Source organism: Rhinoraja longicauda, chromosome 42, assembly GCF_053455715.1.
Source record: "Rhinoraja longicauda isolate Sanriku21f chromosome 42, sRhiLon1.1, whole genome shotgun sequence".
In the NCBI taxonomy this organism is placed as follows: domain Eukaryota; kingdom Metazoa; phylum Chordata; class Chondrichthyes; order Rajiformes; family Arhynchobatidae; genus Rhinoraja; species Rhinoraja longicauda.
The window spans coordinates 449,877-473,191 of NC_135994.1; the positions used below are offsets into that span (position 1 = coordinate 449,877).

The 23,315-nt window shown below is 46.8% G+C and overlaps 1 protein-coding gene across 2 annotated transcripts in view; it reads left to right on the forward strand.

Moving 5' to 3' along the window:
• The window catches only part of LOC144612025 (signal transducer and activator of transcription 5B-like), a 112,522-nt gene that overhangs the window by 84,422 nt on the left and 4,785 nt on the right, over positions 1 to 23,315 (forward strand). For both annotated transcript variants that reach the window (XM_078431484.1, XM_078431485.1), the window contains exons 8-18: positions 82 to 219; positions 1,410 to 1,589; positions 3,362 to 3,449; positions 6,459 to 6,581; positions 9,294 to 9,386; positions 10,440 to 10,646; positions 11,836 to 11,930; positions 14,565 to 14,701; positions 15,996 to 16,142; positions 16,655 to 16,712; positions 18,454 to 18,576. In XM_078431484.1, coding sequence (XP_078287610.1) covers positions 82 to 219; positions 1,410 to 1,589; positions 3,362 to 3,449; positions 6,459 to 6,581; positions 9,294 to 9,386; positions 10,440 to 10,646; positions 11,836 to 11,930; positions 14,565 to 14,701; positions 15,996 to 16,142; positions 16,655 to 16,712; positions 18,454 to 18,576 — 1,389 coding nt within the window. The remainder of the gene's footprint in view (positions 1 to 81; positions 220 to 1,409; positions 1,590 to 3,361; positions 3,450 to 6,458; positions 6,582 to 9,293; positions 9,387 to 10,439; positions 10,647 to 11,835; positions 11,931 to 14,564; positions 14,702 to 15,995; positions 16,143 to 16,654; positions 16,713 to 18,453; positions 18,577 to 23,315) is intronic.

Below are 23,315 nucleotides of genomic sequence, written 5' to 3' on the forward strand. Positions count from 1 at the left end.
AGAGTTCTGGTTGATCGAATTCTCGGTGTGTTCTTTTGAATTAGGGTTAAGTGTCGATGTTAAAGTCTGCTCTTATTCCAGGTGTGATACACTTGCGGAAATGAACTGTCAGATTCAGAAAGAACTTGGGCTGATTAGCACACAGGAAGATGTTGCTATTGACCAGATATCAGGAGTGCCCGAGAAGCTATCCTCCTTACTCAGTAACTTGGTTAGAAGGTAACTCCTTTATTACCACTTGATTATACTAGCAAATGGAGGTTGCCAGCCAAATACACTCGTATCCAAAATCAATCTGCAAGCGCAAACAGCATGATTTTCTGAACGTGTTCTGGTGTAAAGTAAGCTCGGCGTGTGGAATAGGATTTATGATAAACTTAATTCAGAGATAATGCACCCAAAACTATGCTCTGCCACAACTAGTTCCTCTTCCCCACTCCCGCTGCAATCCGGCAAGTGCACACAGCAGCCACCGATTTATCTTGCGCAAATTAAAACATAGAAGTTACCTCCACTCAGAACAGAACGTGTGAATCGAGGAGTGAAGCAGAATTTTGCCTCGTGCGTTTGAATGTCACATTCGCCAAGTCTGAATGTCACGAGGAAGTAGCAAGGTTTGAAACTGTCGCCGCTCAATTGCTTCTGCCAGTCAGTCTACACATGTATCGGCATGTTTGTGTCTCTTGTGTGCATCCTCGAATAATAATAAAGCAAAACCGGGTGTAGCTTGCCTTTTCTGAGCATACTCATGTTAGTCGAAGTTGCTATTTTTTCCTGGATGAATGCTTTGGCGCCTGTATGCAACAAAGGCACATAAGACGGAGGGGGTGCTTCACCTCCTCCACTCTCCTCAGCTCCTGATTTTGGCACCAAGTTGAGGAAAATGTAACTCCCCACAGAGACCGAGGAGAAAATTGGTCCTGCTTAGCTGCTAGGGTTGCCGACTGTCCCATATTAGCTCGGTCATCCCATATTTTGGGCTAAATTAGTTTGTCCCGTACGGGACCGCCCTTGTCCCGTGTTAGTAGGGTTGCCAACTTCCTCACTCCCAAAGAAGGGACAAAGGGTGACGTCACCGCCCCGCGCCCCACGTGACCTCACCCAGCCAGCGGCCACGTGCTCCCGCTCCACCAATGTCGGCCCCCCGGGAAGGGCGGCCGCCATTGGTGGAGCGGGAGCACATGGCCGCTGGCTGGGTGAGGTCACGTGGGACGGTGACGTCACCCTTTGTCTCTTCTTTGGGAGTGAGGAAGTTGGCAACCCTCTTAGCTGCCGTCAGACATTATCTAAAACCGGGGTGTGCAGATTAGTTGAGGCAGAGAAATTCTACGTATGATTTCTAAAGATGGTTTGAAAAAAAAGCTGTTAAAACCACTAGCTAACAGACATTTTCTTCCATGTTTCTACAGTGCGTTCCTTGTGGAAAAACAGCCCCCGCAGGTGCTAAAGACCCAAAGCAAGTTCTCATCGACAGTTCGATTCCTGCTCGGCATGAAGCTGAATACCCAAACAAAGCCACCCATTGTGAAAGCCATAATCATTACAGAGCAACAAGCCAGAGTTATGAGGCAGCATGGGAATATACAGAGGTAAGAATAAATCCAACATAGCAGGGCTGGAAAAATCTTTTGCACGTTCGCATCCGAGAGTTTTAGATTCCCCATGGCTGACTCTCGAAGTTCCTCGACTGGTCGAACCCCCATGGGATCTCAACTCTCCTCCTCTTCTCACCTCATGATCAGGAACTGGAAGGGTAATTTTCTCCCTCCCCCCCCCCCCCTGTGAAGGTGGTACATATATGGAACGAGCTACTGGAGGAAGTATTTGAGGCAGATACACACTTAGTCAAATACATGGACAATAGACAATAGGTGCAGGAGGAGGCCATTCGGCCCTTCGAGCCAGCACCGCCATTCAATGTGATCATGGCTGATCATTCTCAATCAGTACCCCGTTCCTGCCTTCTCCCCATACCCCCTGACTCCGCTATCCTTAAGAGCTCTATCTAGCTCTCTCTTGAATGCATTCAGAGAATTGGCCTCCACTGCCTTCTGAGGCAGAGAATTCCACAGATTCACAACTCTCTGACTGAAAAAGTTTTTCCTCATCTCAGTTCTAAATGGCCTACCCCTTATTCTTCAACTGTGGCCCCTTGTTCTGGACTCCCCCAACATTGGGAACATGTTTCCTGCCTCTAACGTGTCCAACCCCTTAATAATCTTATACGTTTCGATAAAACGTGTGCAAAACAGACGTTTTGGCTTATTGTTGGAGGTGCTACAACACCCTAAGTTCTAGATTTCCGTAAAAGATGCTCATTAAAACCTCCCTTTATGGTCACCAGTAGTGTCTTCCTTTGTAGCTGAGTCATAGTCATGCAGCACAGAAACAGGCCGTTTGGCCCAACTCATTCATGCCGACCAAGATGCCCTATCTAAACGTCTGTTTTTGCCCACGTTTTGCCCATATCACTGAACCTTTCCTGTCCATGTATTTGACTAAGTGTGTACCTGCCCCAAATACTTCCTCCAGTAGCTCGTTCCATGTATCACCGAGGGGAGGGGGAAAATTACCCTTCCAGTTCCTATTAAATCTTGCCCCTCTCTTTAAACCTATGCCCCTTAGATCTCGTTTTACCAACTGTGGGGGGAAAGACTGTGCACGTGATCGACTAAATGGACGCATTTTACGTGGTGAAAAAATACAAAAGCTTGATATAATTGGGGATTATAATAGAGCAGCACATCCTGAAGTGAAGCGCTCCACGCAAAACGGAGACAGACACAAACATTTCCCAAGTGGCACACCTGCTTTCAGGTTTCTCAAATGTAATCAGACTAATGGCTGATAATAAAAAAGTGAAATATAAGAATGGATGAGATTGTCGATTCAAAACCATCTCACCCAAGAGAGCATTAATATTATTCAGGTGCCCGGGTCGGGCGGCCGCCATTGGTGGAGCGGGAGCACGTGGCCGCTGGCTGGGTGAGGTCACGTGGGGCGCAGGGCTGTGATGTCACCCGTTGTCCCTTATTTGGGAGTGAGGAAGTTGGCAACCCTCGGTGTGAGCCGAAAAATAGGGATTGCTGGCAGGTTATTTGATGTTAGATTGCAACACTTTGTCTGCCTATCAGCCCGTACCCAATCCCAAATAGGTTTTGCACAGACCAATCCAAGAACCATTCACGTGGGTTTTATTGATTGAGTAGGTTACGACTCTTTGTCCTTTGCGGTATTTTAAGTTCTGGCTTTTTTGTATCCTATGGGGAAAATATGGATTTAATAGCTTTAATTAAGGTATGAATGCGAAGGAATTGAAATTGTTGTCATCAAGCTGAAATCATCATATCTTCTACTCCAGTGAAAATACAGGCGAGATCATAAACAGTACCAGTTTATTGGAATTTAGTAATGCTACAAAAACCACCAGTGCCAGCTTCAGGAATATGGTAAGTATTAACGTTAAAAGGCAAATATTGTAATCGTGAAGAGAGCTGAATGCTTATGTATGTGTGGGAGTCCCTGCTGCTCAATTAAACTCTCCTGAATGACTCTACTGTGGCTACAAGTATGTGTAGTGTGGTACTTGCGTTATTTGAATAGTAATTTGGGAGCTTCGAATAATAATACAGAGAATACAAGTTCTAATTGCTGTTTGAGAATTTACATTAAGTAGAATAAGATGTTGACAATAGACAATAGACAATAGACAATAGGTGCAGGAGTAGGCCATTCAGCCCTTCGAGCCAGCACCGCCATTCAATGCGATCATGGCTGATCACTATCAATCAGTACCCCGTTCCTGCCTTCTCCCCATACCCCCTCACTCCGCTATCCTTAAGAGCTCTATCCAGCTCTCTCTTGAAAGCATCCAACGAACTGGCCTCCACTGCCTTCTGAGGCAGAGAATTCCACACCTTCACCACCCTCTGACTGAAAAAGTTCTTCCTCATCTCCGTTCTAAATGGCCTACCCCTTATTCTCAAACTGTGGCCCCTTGTTCTGGACTCCCCCAACATTGGGAACATGTTATCTGCCTCTAATGTGTCCAATCCCCTAATTATCTTATATGTTTCAATAAGATCCCCCCTCATCCTTCTAAATTCCAGTGTATACAAGCCCAATCGCTCCAGCCTTTCAACATACGACAGTCCCGCCATTCCGGGAATTAATCTAGTGAACCTACGCTGCACGCCCTCCATAGCAAGAATATCCTTCCTCAAATTTGGAGACCAAAACTGCACACAGTACTCCAGGTGCGGTCTCACCAGGGCCCGGTACAACTGTAGAAGGACCTCTTTGCTCCTATACTCAACTCCTCTTGTTACGAAGGCCAACATTCCATTGGCTTTCTTCACTGCCTGCTGAACCTGCATGCTTCCTTTCATTGACTGATGCACTAGGACACCCAGATCTCGTTGAACTCCCCCTCCTCCTAACTTGACACCATTCAGATAATAATCTGCCTTTCTATTCTTACTTCCAAAGTGAATAACCTCACACTTATCTACATGTTGCTTTCAGTAAAAGTAACTAGAGGGGGTTGGATTGGTATAAAAAACAAACTGGTTCACAAGTGTCCTTCCTTGAAGAAAGGAAACCTGCCTCCATCACAAAATGTTGGACGCAACCTGAAACACGGATCGGTGACGTTCTCCAGAGATGCTGCCTGTCCCGCTGAGCTAATCCGGCACTCTGTGTCTATCTTTGGTATAAACCAGCTTCTGCAGTTGTTATTACAACCTGCCTTCCTTACCCAGTTAGACTTCTACATAGGGTTGCCAACTATCTCTCTCCCAAATACGGGACAAGGCGACGTCACCGCCCCGCACCCCATGCGACCCGAAACGTCACACATTCCTTCTCTCCAGAGATGCAACCAATCCAGCTGAGTTGCTCCAGCATATTGTGTCTGGTTCAGAGATAATAATGGAAACTTTAAGATCAAAATATTTTTGCATAAGCTAAGTCAAAATGAAGCATCTTTGGGCAATCTATACCATTGTATTGTCTTAAATGTATGGAATTCCGTTATCCTGGCCTCCCTTGATCTTGGCCATGGCATCAATAGAGGTCGCTGAGCATATTTCTACAAAGTTGGGAAAGAGGAAAAGAAAAATCAAAGTTCAAATTATTCTGGGGAATTCTCATCAACCTCCGAACAGCCAAATTCACAGCTGCACTGGCTTTGTTCTAGGAAGCAGGTAGTCAACAAACAATGAATGTTAAAGACAGTGAAAAAAACTTTTTCAATCCAACTGCAAAATATTTCTTGCAGCTACATAAACACAGCATCCCAAAGCTTCGCTATGAAAAATGATAGGAAGCGCACTGTGCAAAGCTCTTCACAATGGATACCAAAGTCATCATCCTCTGAAGGGTCTCAAGAGAAGCTGCTCTTTGGAAATAGAAATGGCAAACTAAAGACTCCTATATTTAGGGAAAAAACTGCAGATGCTGGTAGACACAAAATGCTGGAGTAACTCAGCAGGACAGGCAGCATTTCGGGAGAGAAGGAAAATGAGTGACGTTTTGGGTCGAGACCCTACTTCAAACTGATGTCAGGGGATTGGGTCGGACAAAGATAGGATGTAGTCGGAGACGGGAAAACTGGTGGGAGAGCTGGGAAGGGGGAGGGGATAGAGAGGGAAAGCAGGGACTATCTGAAGTTAGAGAAGTCAATGTTCATACCGCTGGGGTATAAACTACCCAAGCGAAATATGAGGTGCTGCTCCTCCAATTTGCACTGGGCCTCGCTCTGACAATGGAGGAGGCCCAGGACAGAAAGGTCAGATTGGGAATGGGAGGGGGGAGTTGAAGTGCTGAGCCACCGGGAGATCAGGTTGGTTAAGATGGATTAGGTTGGGGATAATGGCATCTGGGACGATTCCATCCTCGTTTCAGCAGCAAAAGTGAGGAAAAAAAGTTCTATTCCCAAAATTGTCATTCCTCACCTGAATGAGCAGAACAATTCATTAACACAGATGGGTGTGATAAAAATAATTTAAAAATAATTTAAATAGAGAATATAAACAAAGATGTGATATCTTTGAGGCAAAAGTCAAATACAATGCAAATGTCTGTTCCCATTGTCAATCTTCTCAGCTTTTAAATTCTAAAATGATTGTGCTTTCTTTGTTTAAGAAAATAACTGCAGATGCTGGTACAAATCGAAGGTATTTATTCACAAAATGCTGGAGTAACTCAGCAGGTCAGGCAGCATCTCAGGAGAGAAGGAATGGGTGACCCCATTCTTTCAGTCTGAAGAAGGGTCTCTACCCGAAGCATCACCCATTCCTTCTCTCCTGAGATGCTGCCTGACCTGCTGAGTTACTCCAGCATTTTGTGAATAAGTGCTTTCTTTGTTTATCTTTCTAGTCATTCATGTGCTTTGCTCAGTTTTTTGATTTAAAAAAAAAGCATAAACTTAACTCTTTTGTTTTTCCCACAAATTCAAGTCCTTAAAGAAAATAAAGCGCTCAGACCGCAGAGGAACCGAATCAGTGACTGAAGAAAAGTTTGCCGTCCTGTTTACCTCAGAGATCTGCATCGCAGGCAGTGAAATGAAATTCCATGTTCAGGTATCTGAACCTTTGTTACCAATACCACTTTACAAGTGATCAAAAGGCTATTCAAAGACATTTTGAACATAGGCGATCGTTAAATAGCTTCTTGGGTATTTGAATGTCTGAGGCACTGCGTCAATCAGACTATAGTTGGCATTTAAACCGATCAACGTTTAGATTGTGAAGATACTGGTCTAACTGCTTTATCGTTACTTATGGTACTGTGGCACAGTTGTTTTGTTGCCAAACTGGATAGTTTTTTGTTTCCCTCCTTTAAATGCAACTGAAATTTGAAGACTGTCTGTGGAGCGATGTTTTGTTTCAAAAAAGATCTCTGTCCCAACGGGCAACGCCATTTAATCTGAACAGTAATTCAACATCACACTGTCGTGACCAGTAAATGCAGTGATCGAGCCACACAGCATGCCAAGAGGCTCTTTGGGAGGGGGCCCCGCGGTGGGGGTCCCTCTACGCAGGGATTCTGCCCCTCTCCATCGGGGACCTGGGGTGGAAGATATTGCACCGAGGAGTCCCCTGCAACCTGTTCCTCGCGCGGTTCACAGACTCGCCAGCCACCTGCCACTGCTGCGGGTTGGAAGAGTCTGTGTACCACGTGTACATGGAGTGTGTGAGGTTGCAGCCCCTGTTCCAATATCTAAAGGGGCTGCTCCTTGCTTTTTGGCTGCATTTTTCACCCACCATCCTCATCTTTGGACACCCTGTGCGTAGGGGAGAGGGTAGGGCCGAAGATGTCCTGGTTGGGTTGCTGCTGGGCCTGGCCAAACTGGCCATCCGCGACTCACTGCACCAGGCGGAAGAGGGCTCTGCCCGAGCCAGCTGCCTACCCCTTTTCCGGGGTTACGTCCGTGCCAGGGTGGTGTTGGAGAGGGACTATGCGCTGTCCACGGGCACCCTGGAGGATCTCCGGGACCGCTGGGCACCGCGGGGGATTGGATGTATCCTGGATGGGGATTGCAATATAATTGAATAATAGTTTCAATTGGTATTTTTGTTTGTATAGTATTCTGGTGGTGGGTTTTGTTTTGGTTTTTATTGTATTGTATATATTATTTTAATATTTGAATAAATATTTTTGATTAAAAAAATATATATTTAAAAATAGTGGCTCTTTGGCCCAACTCGCCCATGCTGTCCAAGATGCCCCATCTAAGCTAGTCCCCTTTACCCATCGAGTCATAGAACAGTGATGGTACAGCCAGTCCCGCGGACCATGTCTGTGGAGTACTGAGAGGGTCCTACACTGTAAATGGTTCCATCTTTCAAAAGATACCATCATCATCGGCGGTCACTCGAAGCGAGTACGACTGTCCTTACTAGGACGCCTGTGCGTGACTTTGTTTAACGTGGGGAGACTGGTGCACAGACTGCCACCACACGGTCCTTGACAGATCTGGGTCAGGATCCAGTGGCGTGGAGTCCAAGACGACCGGAGACCCTTTTCTGCTGCGGTCTTCACCCGCCTTCCCAGCCGTTGTGACGCTCCACTAAAGTCAGCCATCATCCTCTGCCTGTTTCAAAAGATACATTAAACTAAGGACCCCCGTCCCCCTGTTCAATTGGTGCAAAAGATCCCACAGAATGACTGAGACAACTGACGCACCCCTCTGGTAAATCAAAGTTGCGTTTTGTTTGGAAGATCTCCGACAATAAATTTGTCCCAGTGCCCGCACAATCTCCACACTTACAGTCTTACTTTTTTTTAAATGAACTTTATCACTTCTTCATCAACCTCTTTACCATCTATATACTAAAACTCTCGTTTGTTATCTTGTTTGTGACTGAACTTCAGTCAAACCGGTACATGATAGCGCGACAATTTTAGGCCCACCTTACTCACCATTGTCACTTTCGTGATAATGCAAGTAGTTTTATTGAAATCGGTGTTATATTTTTTAAGTTATTCACATTTTAAAGTTTCAAAGGAGGGGAGGAGGAGGGAGGGGGGAAGGGGGGAGAAGGGAGAAGGGAGAGGGGGGGAGTTGAGGAGAGAGGGGAGAGGAGAGGGTGCTGCACCAATGAGGTTCTGCTGCAGTTGTACAGGGCATTGGTGAGACCACACCTGGAGTATTGCGTACAGTTTTGGTCTCCTAATCTGAGGAAAGACATTCTAGCCATAGAGGGAGTACAGAGAAGGTTCACCAGATTGATTCCTGGGATGGCAGGACTATCATATGAAGAAAGACTGGATAGACTCGGCTTGTACTCGCTGGAATTTAGAAGATTGAGGGGGAATTTATAGAAATTTACAAAATTCTTAAGGGGTTGGACAGGCTAGATGCAGGAAGATTGTTCCCGATGTTGGGGAAGTCCAGAACAAGGGGTCACAGTTTAAGGATAAGGGGGAAGTCTTTTAGGACCGAGATGAGAACGTTTTTTTTTCACAGAGAGTGGTGAATCTGTAGAATTCTCTGCCACAGAGGGTAGTTGAGGCCAGTTCATTGGCTATATTTAAGAGGGAGTTCGATGTGGCCCTTGTGGCTAAAGGGATCAGGGGGTATGGAGAGAAGGCAGGTACGGGATACTGAGTTGGATGATCAGCCATGATCATATTGAATGGTGGTGCAGTCTCGAAGGGCCGAATGGCCTACTCCTGCACCTATTTTCTATGTTTCTAATGCAGGAGAGGTTTGGGCCCAACGGGTGCACTTGGTCTAGTTAAATAGTAAAATACTGATGATGCAAACACCCGTATTCTTGTTATTGCAGGCCTTATCGCTGCCTATCGTAGTGATTGTTCATGGCAGTCAGGACAACAACGCCACTGCCACAATCTTGTGGGACAATGCATTCTCGGAGATTGTAAGTCACTTAAACTTGGAATGGTTTACTTTTATTTCGAGATTCTGCACAAGGGGAATGATTGGAGTTTGGTTTCAGCAGTACTTTAGTTTTTAGTTTTAGTTTTAAGTTCCTTTTTAATAGTTATTAGGAGTATTGAGAGAAGTGCCACTCAGTTATTCCAAAGAAAATCTAAGCTTTATTACATGACCTAAACCAAGGAACCCGAGGCATTTAGTACTGCGTTGATAAGATTGTCCCATTCAAAGCTGGGACATTAATAGTATTGCTGGTTCAATGTCACACATCATTACACTATTGCACATTACAATCCAGTATAATCCTGTCTGAAGGTTTTTTTTAGTTTAATTTATTATTGTCATGTGTACTGAGGTACAGTGAAAAGCTTTTTTGCTGTGTGTCAGTGAAAAGACTATCATCAAGCCATTCACAGTATACAGATATAGGATAAAGGGAATAACGTTTAGTGCAAGTAAAGTACAGTAAAGTCCGATTAAAGATAGTCCAACAGTCTCCAATGAGGTAGATGGGAGGTCAGGACCGCTCTCTAGTTGGCGAGAGGATGGTTCAGTTGCTTGATAACAGCCGGGAAGAAACTGCCCCTGAATCTGGAGGTGTGCGTTTTCACACTTCTGTACCTCTTGCCTGATGGGAGAGGGGAGAAGAGGGAATGACCGGGGAGAGACTCGTCCGTGATTACGCTGCTGGCCTTGAAGTTTAGATGGAGCCAATAGAAGGGAGGTTGGATTGGATGATGGTCTGGGCTGCGTCCACAATTCTGCGATTTCTTGCGCTCTTGGATGGAGCTGTTTCCAAACCTTGCTGAGATGCATCCCGCTAAAATGCTTTTTACGGCGCATCTGTAGAAGTTGGTGAGAGTTGTTGGGGATATGCCGAACCTCCTAAGCCTTCTGAGAAAGTAGAGGTGTTGGTGTGCTTTCTTGGCCATTGCTTCGATATTTGGCGTCCATGTGCCAGTGTAGACATGGTCCTGCTGTGCTTCAAATGCCAATAAGGATGTAAAATCCAATGTTGCTTTTCCTCTTTGTGCAGGAACGATTACCCTTCCATGTGCCAGACAGAGTGTCATGGCCTCAAATGTGTGAGACGCTCAACATGAAATTCATGTCAGAAGTCCAGTCAACCCAGGGCCTGTGCAAAGAGCACTTTGTTTTCCTGGCTCAGAAGATATTTGATGAGCAGAGTTACAGCATGAATGACTTCACAAACAGGATGGTTTCCTGGTCTCAGTTTAACAAGGTAAACTTTAAATATAATCATTCCAACAGCTTGCCTGTGCTCATGAGATATTGCACTGCAGATGTATCCCTGTCACCTGTCGGGAAGGTTGCTACGTGAATTAATTGGTCAGGAAAAAAACTGCAGATGCTGGTTAAAATCGAAGGTAGACACAAAATGCTGGAGTAACTCAGCGGGTCAGGCTGCATCTCAGGGGAGACCTGAAATGTCGCCCGAGATGCTGCCTGACCCACTGAGTTACTCCAGCATTTTGTTTCTACCTCCAGTAATGTACTGCCACACCCACACTGTGTTTCACTTTTACCTCCTACCCCCATGTCCCCTGCCCCTGACGTTTTTACTTGCCTATCTTTAGCCATGGGAAGATTGACTGAACCCAGAGGTGAGGTTAAATTTAAACTCCAGGGTCACATGGCTGTGCCATTTAAACATTTAAACTGCGAGCCCAGCAACAGTCCGCACAATTACTGGTCCACAGGCAAAATCTGCCGATGGAAAAGTATTCTAGCTCGGCTAAAATTCTGACTTTGAGAATTTACTTTAATAGTGCCCAAAATCCCACTCCACGGTGAAATCGGCCCCTTTGGTGCTCCAGGTTATGAAAAGTACTCTGTTGTCGTGAGGGCAGGTAGGTGATCTGCTTCCAAACGGCAGCGTACTTCAAGTAACCCCTGCATTCCCTCTCTCTCCATCCCTTCCCCACCCAAGTCGCACCAGGTTCTCGTTCTCACCTAGCAAACGGCTAACAATGGCCTGTTTCCTTTATCATCGTTACTTTTTTGCACATCTTTCATTCACTTGTTCTATATGTCCACGTCACTGTCTATATTTCTCGTTTCCCTTTCCCCTGACTAGTCTGAAGAAGGGTCTCGACCCGAAACGTCACTCCAGACATGTTGCCTGTCCTGCTGAGTTACTCCAGCATTTTGTGTCTATCTTCGATGTGTTCACAGATCTTGATGAGGGGACTAGATAGGGTGAAAGCACAGCCTATCTTTGGTTTAAACCAGCATCTGTGGTTCCTTCCCACACCATTGTGGAGTCTAGAAGCACAAGCAGTGATCTCGATAAATGACAGGCAGCCATCCAAGAAGTGAATCTAGAATCATCTTGTATCTGGTGATTTAGATTTGTCAGGTAATCCTCAGTGCAAGCAAGGCATTACTGAATCATTTCAACATTTTTGCAGGAAAACCTACCTGGAAGAACCTTTACTTTCTGGCAATGGTTTGATGGCGTGATGGAGCTCACGAAGAAGCATTTGAAGGAGTATTGGAATAACGGGTAAGAATTTTAGTTCCTCTCCAAACTAATCAGCATTCACTGATTGATGCCCCATGCAGAGTAATTTTCCATTGATTTCAAATCCCCTTTTATCTGAAATAAGTCCAAGTGTCCTTCAGAGATATTGGTGAATATCACCAAATAACGTATTAATTAATTATGAAGAAATTCACTTCATACTCTCCTTCTGCTGATCATATCATACTGGTCTGATCGGGATCAAATAGTTAAAGATTTTTTTGAAGCAATTTTAAACTGAATTGAACATAACAAATGCAACATTGTAGAGGGATGGTGATGTTAAATCTAAGGCCATTTAGATCCTGAAGCATCTTTGTTTTCCCATTCTGAGGACATGTGCTTTGCCATTAAGGCCACTGTTCAATGCCCATCCATTAGTGACTTTGAGAAACTGTGTTGCCACCCAGGTCTGCTGCTGTCAGTGCGTTAAACATAGAAAATAGGTGCAGGAGGAGGCCATTTGGCCCTTCGAGCCAGCGCCGCAAGGAAAGCCTCACTGTGCTGCAAGGCCAGGAGTTCTAGGGTTGAGATGCAGTGTAGATGAAACAGCAGCCTTTGTGCCTGCAAGACAGGACGATGTGTGACTTGGAAAAAGTGCAGTTTTGCATTTATGTGTCTGCTACTCCTTGTCCTAAATAGCAACTGTCACAGGTTTGATGAGTGCATAGATGATCATAAGTTCATGTGATAGGGGTAGAGTTAAGTCATTCGGCCCATCGAGTCTACTCTGCTATTCAATCGTGGCTGATCTATCTCTCCCTCCTTACCCCATTCTCCTGGCTTCTCCCCATAACCTCTGACACCCGCACTAATCAAGAATCTATCTCTGCCTTAAAAATATCCACTGACTTGGCCTCCACAGCCTTCTGTGGCGGCAATGAATTCCACAGATTCACCACCCTCTGACTAAAGAAATTTCTCCTCATCTCCTTCCTAAAAGAACGTCCTTTAATTCTGAGGCTGTGCCCTCTAGTTCTAGACTCTCCCACTAGTGGAAACGTCCTCTCCACATCCACTCTATCCAGGCCTTTCACTATTCTGCACGTTTCAATGAGGTCCCCCCTCACTCTTCTAAACTCCAGCGAGTGCAGGCCCAGTGCCGACAAATGCTCATCATTGGTTAACCTACTCATACCTGGGATGGCTCTTGTAAACCTCCTCTGGACCCTCTCCAGAGCCAGCACATCCTTCCTCAGATGCGGTGCCCAAAACTGCTCACAATATTCCAAATGTGGCCTGACCAGCGCTTTTGATGCACACTGCCCCTGCCAGTCCACTGTTGGTGGAGGGAATAAATGCTCACGGTGGTGTTCAGTACCGAGACCCAAATGGTGTCGACCTTCTCGACTGGTGTTGGAGCTGCACTCATCCACACTCCTGACTTGAACCTTGTGGACGATGGAAAAGCTTGCAGGCGTCAGGAGGTGAGTGAGTCACCACAGATACCCAGCCTCTGACCTGCAGCCAAGAGAGTTATGCAGTTTCTATTGCGTTTCTGATCAAGCCTAACAATTTGCAACTCTTCATCCTTTTGGGCTTGCACCTATCTTTTCATTCTTGGCCTTTGTCCAACGGTCTGCCTATCAAATATCCCCCTCCCCTGTGTTCACCTATTACCAGCCATGAACTGAACTGCCTCTTCCAAAGAAACACAGACAATAGGTGCAGGAGGAGGCCATTCAGCCCTGCGAGCCAGCACCACCATTCATTGTGATCATGGCTGATCATCCACAATCAATACCCTGTGCCTGCCTTCTCCCCATATCCCTTGATTCCACTAGCCCCTAAAGCTCTATCTAACTCTCTTAAATCCATCCAGTGAATTGGCCTCCACTGCCCTCTGTGGTAGAGAATTCCACACATTCACAACTCTCTGGGTGAAAAAGTGGCTTCTCACCTCAGTTTTAAATGGTCTCCCCTTTATTCTTAGACTGTGTGGCCCCCGGTTCTGGACTCCCCCAACATTAGGACCATTTTTCCTGCATCTAGCTTGCCCAGTCCTTTTATAATTTTATACGTCTCTATCAGAACCCCTCTCATCCTTCTAAACTCCAGTGTGTCCATCTTTCCTGCACTCCCCCCACAATCAGTCTGAAGAAAGATCCTGACCAAAAACGTCACCTATCCACGTTCTCCAGAGATGCTGCCTGACCTGCTGAGTTGCTCCAGCACTCTGTGAAACGTCACCTATCCACATTCTCCAGAGATGCTGCCTGACCCGCTGAGTTGCTCCAGCACTCTGTGAAATGTCACCTATCCACATTCTCCAGAGATGCTGCCAGGCCCGCTGAGTTACTCCAGCACACTGAAACGTCACCCATCCATGTTCTCCACAGATGCTGCCTGACTCGCTGAATTGCTCCAGCACTCTGAAACGTCACCTATCCACGTTCTCCACAGATGCTGCCTGACCCGCTGAGTTACTCCAGCATTTTGTTTCATTCTTTGGAATAAACCTGTATCTGCAGTTCCTTGTTGTGACATCGTGGGCTATTGTTTTCTTGTGCAATGTTGTAAACTGTGATGGAGAGGATTCCCAACCAAAGGTTTTTGCTACTACACTGATCCCCAGAAGAAGGAATTTGCTGAAGAGTGTTGATCCTGTATTTTCAGGTTGATCCTTGGTTTTGTCAGCAAGCAGTACGCCAACAGACTACTGAACCAACGGATGAATGGGACCTTTCTCCTTCGCTTCAGTGACTCTGAGATTGGTGGGATTACAATAGCATGGATTGATGATTCTGAGAAGGGTAACCCTATTCTCTTCTTGCAAAGCTTAGAGGCTTTATTTGACAATTTTTCTTTTAGCGTGTGTGTATGAACATCGACTTCTCCAACTTTAGATAGCTCCTCTGTCCCTCCCTTCCCCTCCTCCTTCCCAGATCTCCCTCTATCTTCCTGTCTCCACCTATATCCTACCTTTGTCCCGCCCCCTGACATCAGTCTGAAGAAGGGTCTCGACCCGAAACGTCGCCCGTTCCTTCTCTCCTGAGATGCTGCCTGACCTGCTGAGTTACTCCAGCATTTTGTGAATAGCCCAACCCAGATGACCATTTGCATGCTAGCCACAGAAGCAGATCTACAAACTCATTACAATCGCTCCACGCTCTTAAATCTCTATTCCTACAGCAACATTTAGTTTAGTTTGGAGATACAGCGTGGAAACAGGCTCTTCGGCCCACCAAGTCCGCGCCGACCAGCGATCCCCGCACATTAACACTATCCCACACACACTGGGGACAATTTTTACAATTACCAAGCCAATTAACCTACATACCTGTACGTCTTTGGAGTGTGGGAGGAAACCAAAGATCTCGGAGAAAACCCACGCAGGTCACGGGGAGAACGTACAAACTCCGTACAGACAGCGCCCGTAGTCAGGATCGAACCCGGGTCTCCGGCGCTGCATTCGCTGTAAGGCAGCAACTCTACTGCTGCGCCACTGTTTCTTACTTTGACTATGATCTTCTAAAATTCCTCTCAGATCTATACACTGAAAATGGCTCGATTGTAAACATCTATTTATTGTCTTTCCGCTGACTGGGTAGCGCGGAACACGTAACAATAAACCAAACTGAACTGAACTCATATTTTAGAATTGGAGAATTTATGTAAACATATCCAAAAGTGTAATATTGAGTCCTTCATGTGATAGTCTCCCAATAATTCCAAACTAACTGCACTGTGCTCCCTGTGATTTGATGTAATTTGGTTCTTCTCAGGCACACATTTCTAATTAAATTAAAAGCCACAGGAATGCTGTGAAGAGCAAGGATCTCAATAACAAATTAATTTAAAATCTCTAAATTAATCTCTATCCCCAAACTAAACTAAAAAATGTACCAAGTATTCATGAGGTGCGAAATGACATGGTAGCCATTATTTTTGATAACGACTTTTCTCGTCCGTGTCAGACTGGCCAGTTCTGATGAAATCTTTAGCTATTTCCCTCTCTCCCCAGCGTGCCAAATAGCCATCTTCCATGCTGTCAATTCCAATCATTCTCTCGAGTGCCTTGTTTTGACTCTCTTTTTTGTGCTGCAGGTGGCAGACAGGTGTTCAATGTTCAGCCTTTCACTACAAAGGATTTAACCATTCGGTCGTTGGGAGATCGTGTCCGAGATATTGAACGCCTGCTTTACCTGTTTCCCGAGAGACACAAAGATGAAACTTTCAAAAATTACTACACAAGTACGTTTCAAACAACTTGCCAGGCATTCACACCAAATTATTTATGACCGTGTCGGAGCCTGATTGAATTGCAGAATAACACTCAGTGACTGATGCGGGCGGCTGCTCCTGTTCTTTTGATTCAGAATTAATTTGAAGAGCTTTTGCTCTCTTCCGAGTACAAATTAAATATACTCAAAGTAGCCTATGAAAATGTTCTCCCTCCTGTCATGTTTTCTTGTTTTTATTTTTGAAAAATGATTGGGAGAACGATAAGCAAACAGCCCACAAAGTGTTGGAGGAACTCAGCGGGTCAGGCAGCTTCTGCGGAGCGAGATGGGCGGACAGTTTTTTTGGTCGTGACCCTCCCTCAGACTGAAGGGCCCCAACAAGTCTGTCCAATCCCTCCAGAGATGCTGTCTGACCTGCTGAGTTCCTCCAGCACTTTGTGTTTTGCTCAAAATTCCGACATTCGCGGTTCCTTGTCTCTCCGATAAGCAAGCAACCTTGTTTGTCTCTATTTTTCTCGACAGAGGAAGCAAAGGGCAAGGATGGCTATCTCCACGCTGGTGTGAAGACCACGGTGAATGGGTAGGAGCACGGAGACCCTGGCCTCATTTTCATTTTTGCTAAATGTAGTGCACAGAGTTTGCCAGCTGTAAAAGCACGAGCAGACCATAATGCTGCGTATTTGATCTCCACACTCCTGCAGGAAACCTTCCCTCTTCAGAGGAACTGTAAGAAAATTGTGGCTGCGCTTTCCAAACTATTGAATTGTTACACTCATCTGATGTCTGGGAACCTTTTCAACTTGCCACCTCCTTCATTAAATTCCCCATATGTAGACAATAGGTGCAGGAGGAGGCCATTCAGCCCTTCGAGCCAGCACCGCCATTCAATGTGATCATGGCTGATCATTCTCAATCAGTAGCCTGTCCCTGCCTTCTCCCCATACCCCCTGACTCCGCCATCATTAAGAGCTCTATCTAGCTCTCTCTTGAATGCATTCACAGAATTGGCCTCCACTGCCTTCTGAGGCAGAGAATTCCACAGATTCACAACTCTCTGACTGGAAAAGTTTTTCCTCATCTCAGTTCTAAATGGCCCACCCCTTATTCTTAAACTGTGGCCCCTTGTTCTGGACTTCCCCAACATTGGGAACATGTTTCCTGCCTCTAACGTGTCCAACCCCTTAATAATCTTATACGTTTCGATAAGATCTCCTCTCATCCTTCTAAATTCCAGGGTATACAAGCCTAGTCGCTCCAGTCTTTCAACATACGATAGTCCCGCCATTCCGGGAATTAACCTAGTAAACCTACGCTGCACGCCCTCAATAGCAAGAATATCCTTCCTCAAATTTGGAGACTAAAACTGCACACAGTACTCCAGGTGCGGTCTCACTAGGGCCCTGTACAACTGTATGTACATCCAGCTTGTTCATCCTCTATAGTCTATACTGTCTGTGGTCTCGGTCACAGACAAGATCTTTTCCAATCACTTCTCTGGTCTCCATTATACACATTCACCTCCACCTGCTGACAATCCCACTTACTTCTGCTTCTGCGCAGAATAAACTCTTCCACCCATTCACACAACTGTCTAACCTTTGTGCCTCCATTTGTCATTAATTATATTGTTGTTGAGTTGTTAAACCATTCCTTCCCTTTCACTTTTGATGACCCTACCAAATGTAAGCCAGCCCAGCAATTCAGAAGGGTCTCGACCCAAAACGTCACCCATTCCTTCACTCCAGAGACGCTGCCTGTCCCGCTGAGTTACTCCAGCATTTTGTGTCTACCTCCAGTAATTCAATCTGGAGTTGTCTCTAACTTTGATGGAAGACTCGGGCTCCTTTGCCACAGTTGTTCATCACTCCCGAATCATCCAAGGGGGCAAAGATAATGCTAGCCTCTTTGCTCTGCATCAGTCTAGGGTTGCCAATTGTCCCGTATTAGCCGGGACATCCTGTATTTTGGGCTAAATTGGTTTGTCCCGTACGGGACCGCCCTTGTCCCGTATTAGTAGGGTTGCCAACTTCCTCACTCCCAAATAAGGGACAAAGGGTGACGTCACCGCCCCGCACCCCACGTGACCTCACCCAGCCAGCGGCCACGTGCTCCCGCTCCATCAATGGCGGCCGCCCGGCCCGGCCAGCCGCCATTGGTGGAACGGTGTGGTGACGTCACCTTGTCCCATATTTTGGAGTGAGGAAGTTGGCAACCCTACATCAGACCCTCTGCAAGCTCCTCACCTACGCCCGTCTGTCCTTATTTCCAAGAACGTCCGTGCTCATAGAAGAAATACCGTTCATTCAGCTGCTTTATTTCAGTGAACAACCGCAAATGGTGGTGCCAATGATGCTCCCCTCACCAGTGGCCCAGCCTCCTGCTCTGTGTACTGCATCTGATATCACAAGATGGCAACAGGTCCCAAGCAACATCGACTATGAGAAGTAAGTGCAGCGGTTGTTACAACTGACTTTGCAAAATTTCATTTGAATGAACACGTTAACTTTCTGAATTGTAATTGTTCCCTTTTGGACTAAGTGATCGCCATCCATCGTTCTTCTCCAAAGCCGTCCTCTAACAATGTCATCACCCCCTCCCTCTCTCTGAAGTTTCTCTTCTTCCTGGCCACAGTTCCGGCAGAGCTGCCGTGTCTTCCTGTCCATTGCGGTTCACAGCTGTGAGTTAGACTCGAGCAGGAACGGCTGAGCATTTTCACGGTGATACAGGGTAGTGAAGTAGTTTGAAAACTTTTGCAAGACAGAGAGTTAGCACACAGATCGCACGGGCCAGACTCTCCACCCTCGACTCCATCTCCACTACAGCTGCCTCAAAAAAGCAGCAAACATAGTCCGCAACGCTGCCTTCAGAGAGGGCAATCCAGCCGGTCTCAGAGCAGCCAGGGCCAACCTTTCCAGTGGCATCAGGAAAGCCAAACAACACTACACCCGGCGCATCACAGCCCACTTCAGTGACAGCAGAGACACACGGAGCCTGTGGAAGGGTATTAGGACTATCACGGACTACAAACCCTTACCACAGACCTGTGACAGTGACACCTCTCTCTTGAACGACCTCAACGGCTTCTTCGCACGCTTTGAAGCACAGAGCAACACACCTGCGCAGAAAACAACTCCCCCCCCCAACGACCAGGCTATTTGTCTGTCTCCAGGCAGTGTGAGGAGCACACTGTTAAGGATTAACACCCGGAAAGCTTCTGGACCTGACAACATTCCTGGTCGTGTGCTAAAAGACTGCGCAGCTGAGCTCACAGATGTCCTCACAGACATCTTCAACATCTCCCTGAGCCAGGCTGTTGTTCCCTTGTGCTTCAAAGAAACCACCATCATACCTGTGCCCAAGAAGTCTTCTCCATCCTGCTTCAACGACTACCGCCCTGTAGCGCTGACTTCAACCATCATGAAGTGCTTCGAGAGGCTGGTCATGAAGCAGATCAGATCCAACCTCCCCCCTTCCCTGGACCCGTTTCAGTTTGCATATCGAGCTAAGCGGTCCACTGAGGATGCCATCTCCTCTGCTCTACACCCAGCCCTCACCCACTTGGACACTAAAAACTCATATGTTAGGATGCTGTTCATAGACTTTAGCTCAGCATTTAACACCATCATCCCCCAGCAGCTGGTTTGTAAACTAACAAATCTGGGCCTCAGCCCCCTTCTCTGCAACTGGCTGCTGGACTTCCTCACTGCCAGACCCCAGTCCGTACGGGTCGGCAGCAACACATCGGACACCATCACGCTGAGTACGGGTGCCCCACAAGGATGTGTGCTAAGCCCCCTGCTCTTCACCTTGCTGACCCACGACTGCACACCCACCTACAGCTCCAACCACTTCGTCAAGTTTGCGGATGACACAACAGTGGTGGGTCTCATCAGCAACAACGACGAGACCCACTACAGGAAGGAGGTGGACCAGCTGGCCGCGTGGTGCACAGACAACAATCTCTTCCTGAATGTGGAGAAAACAAAGGAGATTGTTGTCGACTTCAGGAGAACGCACACCCAACACCCCCACCCACTGACCATCAATGGTGCTGCTGTGGAGCAGGTGAGCAGCACCAAATTTCTGGGGGTGAACATCACCGAGGATCTCTCCTGGAGCAACAACATCACGTCCATCGCCAAGAAAGCCCAGCAGCGCCTCTACTTCCTCCGCAAACTGAAGAGAGCGGGAGCCCCCACACCCATCATGTACACTTTTTACCGAGGTGCCATCGAGAGCATCCTCAGCAGCTGCATCACTGTGTGGTTCGGAAGCTGCACAGCCTCCAGCCGTAAGACCCTGCAGCGCATAGTGAACACTGCTGAGAGGATCACTGGCGCCTCACTCCCAACACTCCTGGTCCTTTACACCACCCGCCTCACCCGCAAAGCATTGAGCATTGTGGGTGACCCCTCCCACCCCTCCAACAGCCTCTTCACCCTCCTGCCTTCAGGGAGAAGGTTTCGCAGCCTGAGGTCAAGCACCACCCGACTAAAGAACAGTTTTTTCCACCAGGCTGTCAGGATGCTGAACTCTCTCCCCTCCCTTCCTCCTCTCTCCCCTGCCCCTATGGGACCTGGACTTTAACACCCCACACATACGCACATCCAGCACCAGACACTTTTTTAAAAAAAATTTGAAGTGACTATATTTTATATTTTATATTTTATGTTGATTGTTGTTTGCTGTGCCTTTTGTTTTATGCACTTTGTTCCTCGGGATTGTGGGAAACGGTATTTCGATTTTCTGTCTGTGGAAACTGGCTGAGGATTGACAATAAAATTGACTTTGGACTTTTGGACTTTGGACAAAGACGTGTCCGTGTCCCACCCCGGTCATTCCTTCTGCCCGCTCACATCTGGCAGAAGATACAGAAGCATGAAAGCGCGCACCACCAGACTCAGGAACAGCTTCTTCCCCTCTGTTATCAGGCTTCTGAACGGCCCTTCCATCAGCTGGGGTACTGTCCGATTCACCTCTACCCCATTGTGGACATTGGACTATGTCTCTGGAACTAGTGCGCTACAATGCTGAGAACTATCTTCTGCACTCTGTATCTTCTCCTCTTGATCTGCCTATTGTACTTGAGTTTAAACTGATTGTCGATGAATGATATGTCTGATCTTTTTGGTTAGCATGCAAAACAAAAGCTTTTCACTGTGCTTCGGATTGAGGGCCCAGTCACAGCTTGGAGCGGGTCTCAGGTGGAACATATTGATAGCTGGCTAGACATTGAGGGCCAATGTAAGCATGGGGAAGGGGGTCCAAAGGAGAGGAGCTAAATAATGGGACTCGCCTGAGTGGAGTCACAGCCAGGAAGTGGTTGGTTATTCAGGAAGTGTCTAAAGCCAGACATTCCTTCGAACAATGTGGACAACGTTCCCTGGCAAAGTTCAAAATAATGTATTGTGATGTACGTCCAACATGGAAATCATTGTCAGATGTGCAACGGTGATTGACTGGATAGAAGCCATCAAATTTGCAGTGACACAATTTGATCTGGAACTAGGGTTGCCAACTTCCTCACTCCCAAATAAGGGACAGAGGTTGACGTCACCGCCCCGCGCTCCACGTGACTTCACCCAACCAGCGACCACGTGCTCCCGCTCCACCAATGGCGGCCGCCCGTGCCGGGAGGCTTGTTCCTATGCAACCTCCGTTAGATGGCCTCCGGGCCTACACTGTCCGGAGCTAAAATACCTAAACTGTCGGGACCTAAACTGTCGGGACCTAAAATGGCGGGGCTTACAGCATCCGGGCCTACAGCGCCCCCCTGGGCCTAATACAGGACAAGGGTGGTCCCGTACAGGACAAACCATTTTAGCCCAAAATATGGGATGTCTTGGCTAATACAGGACAGTTGGCAACCCTACTTCTGGCCCAGTGCCACAGAGGATGATATCTTTCCCTGTGCAATGCTCTTTTTTACAAGCATTACAGAAGGAATTGAACCACATTGGCCAGTCCTGGGACATGCTGGCCTTGCCAACCTGGGAGACCTGCAAAGTAACTGAAATAAACAGAGAACAGTGCAGCGCACAGGAACAGGCCCTTCTGCCCACAATGTCCAGGCCAAAGTGCTTACAAACATTCTCAGGCAATTTCCCACAACGATGGGCGGCACGGTGGCGCAGCGGTAGAGTTGCTGCCTTACAGCGCCAGGGACCCGAGTTCCATCCCGACTATGGGTGCTGTCTGTACGGAGTTTGCACGTTCTCCCCGTGACCTGCGTGGGTTTACTTTGAGATCTTTTGTTTCCTCCCACACTCCAAAGACGTGTGGGTTTGTAGGTGAATTGGCTTGGTATAAATGTAAAACTGTCCCTAGTGTGCGTAGAATAGTGTTAATGTGTGGGGATTGCTGGTCGGCGCGGACTCGGTGGGCCGAAGGGCCTGTTTCCGCGCTGTATCTCTAAACTAAAAGAGCACCTCCAACAACCGTTGATCTCCGTCTGGATGGACCCTTGCCCCTGTGATTTCTTCCCAAAACCCTCCCTGTGATCTCCCAACCATATTCTCCACCCCCCACACCACATCCTAACCAAGGTTCATGCAATGTGTTTTTTCCTGCAGCTTGCTGTATTTTGGCTTCTATTCCATTCTAACACACCCAAATAGCAAATAGACGCGCTAGAATTTCTAGGCAATAACATGACGAGCTGTTTTTAAAATGTTTTTGTCCATAGAAATATTGCACTTGTGCAGTTTTTGTCAGCATTGTGTCAGGTTCCAAACACAACAGATTGCAGTTATATCAGTTATGGTGGAAGCCGTATAATTAGTCCGTGATCGAAAAGTGGCTTGCATTTATATAATGCCTTTTAGTATATCTTCGAAGGCATCCCAGGGCATTTTGAAGCCAATACAGTACTTTTGAAGTGTAGCCACCACTGTAATGTAGGAACGTGACTGTTATGCGTGCAGAGATATCTCCTCGTACAATGTATAATCTCTTACGACAGTTCAGCAAAAGAAGATTTATCAGCAAAAAACAGACTGCTGGTGGAACTCAGCGGGTCAGGCAGTATCTGTGAAGGAGTGAAGGGAAATGCAACAGAGTGTTTTATCTCCCCTCCCATCAGGCTGAAGAGGGGTGCAGATGCCAAAACAACGTCTGTCCATTCGCTCCAGAGATGCTGTCTGACCCACTGAGTCCCTCCAGTGGTTTGGGTTTTGCTCAAGAT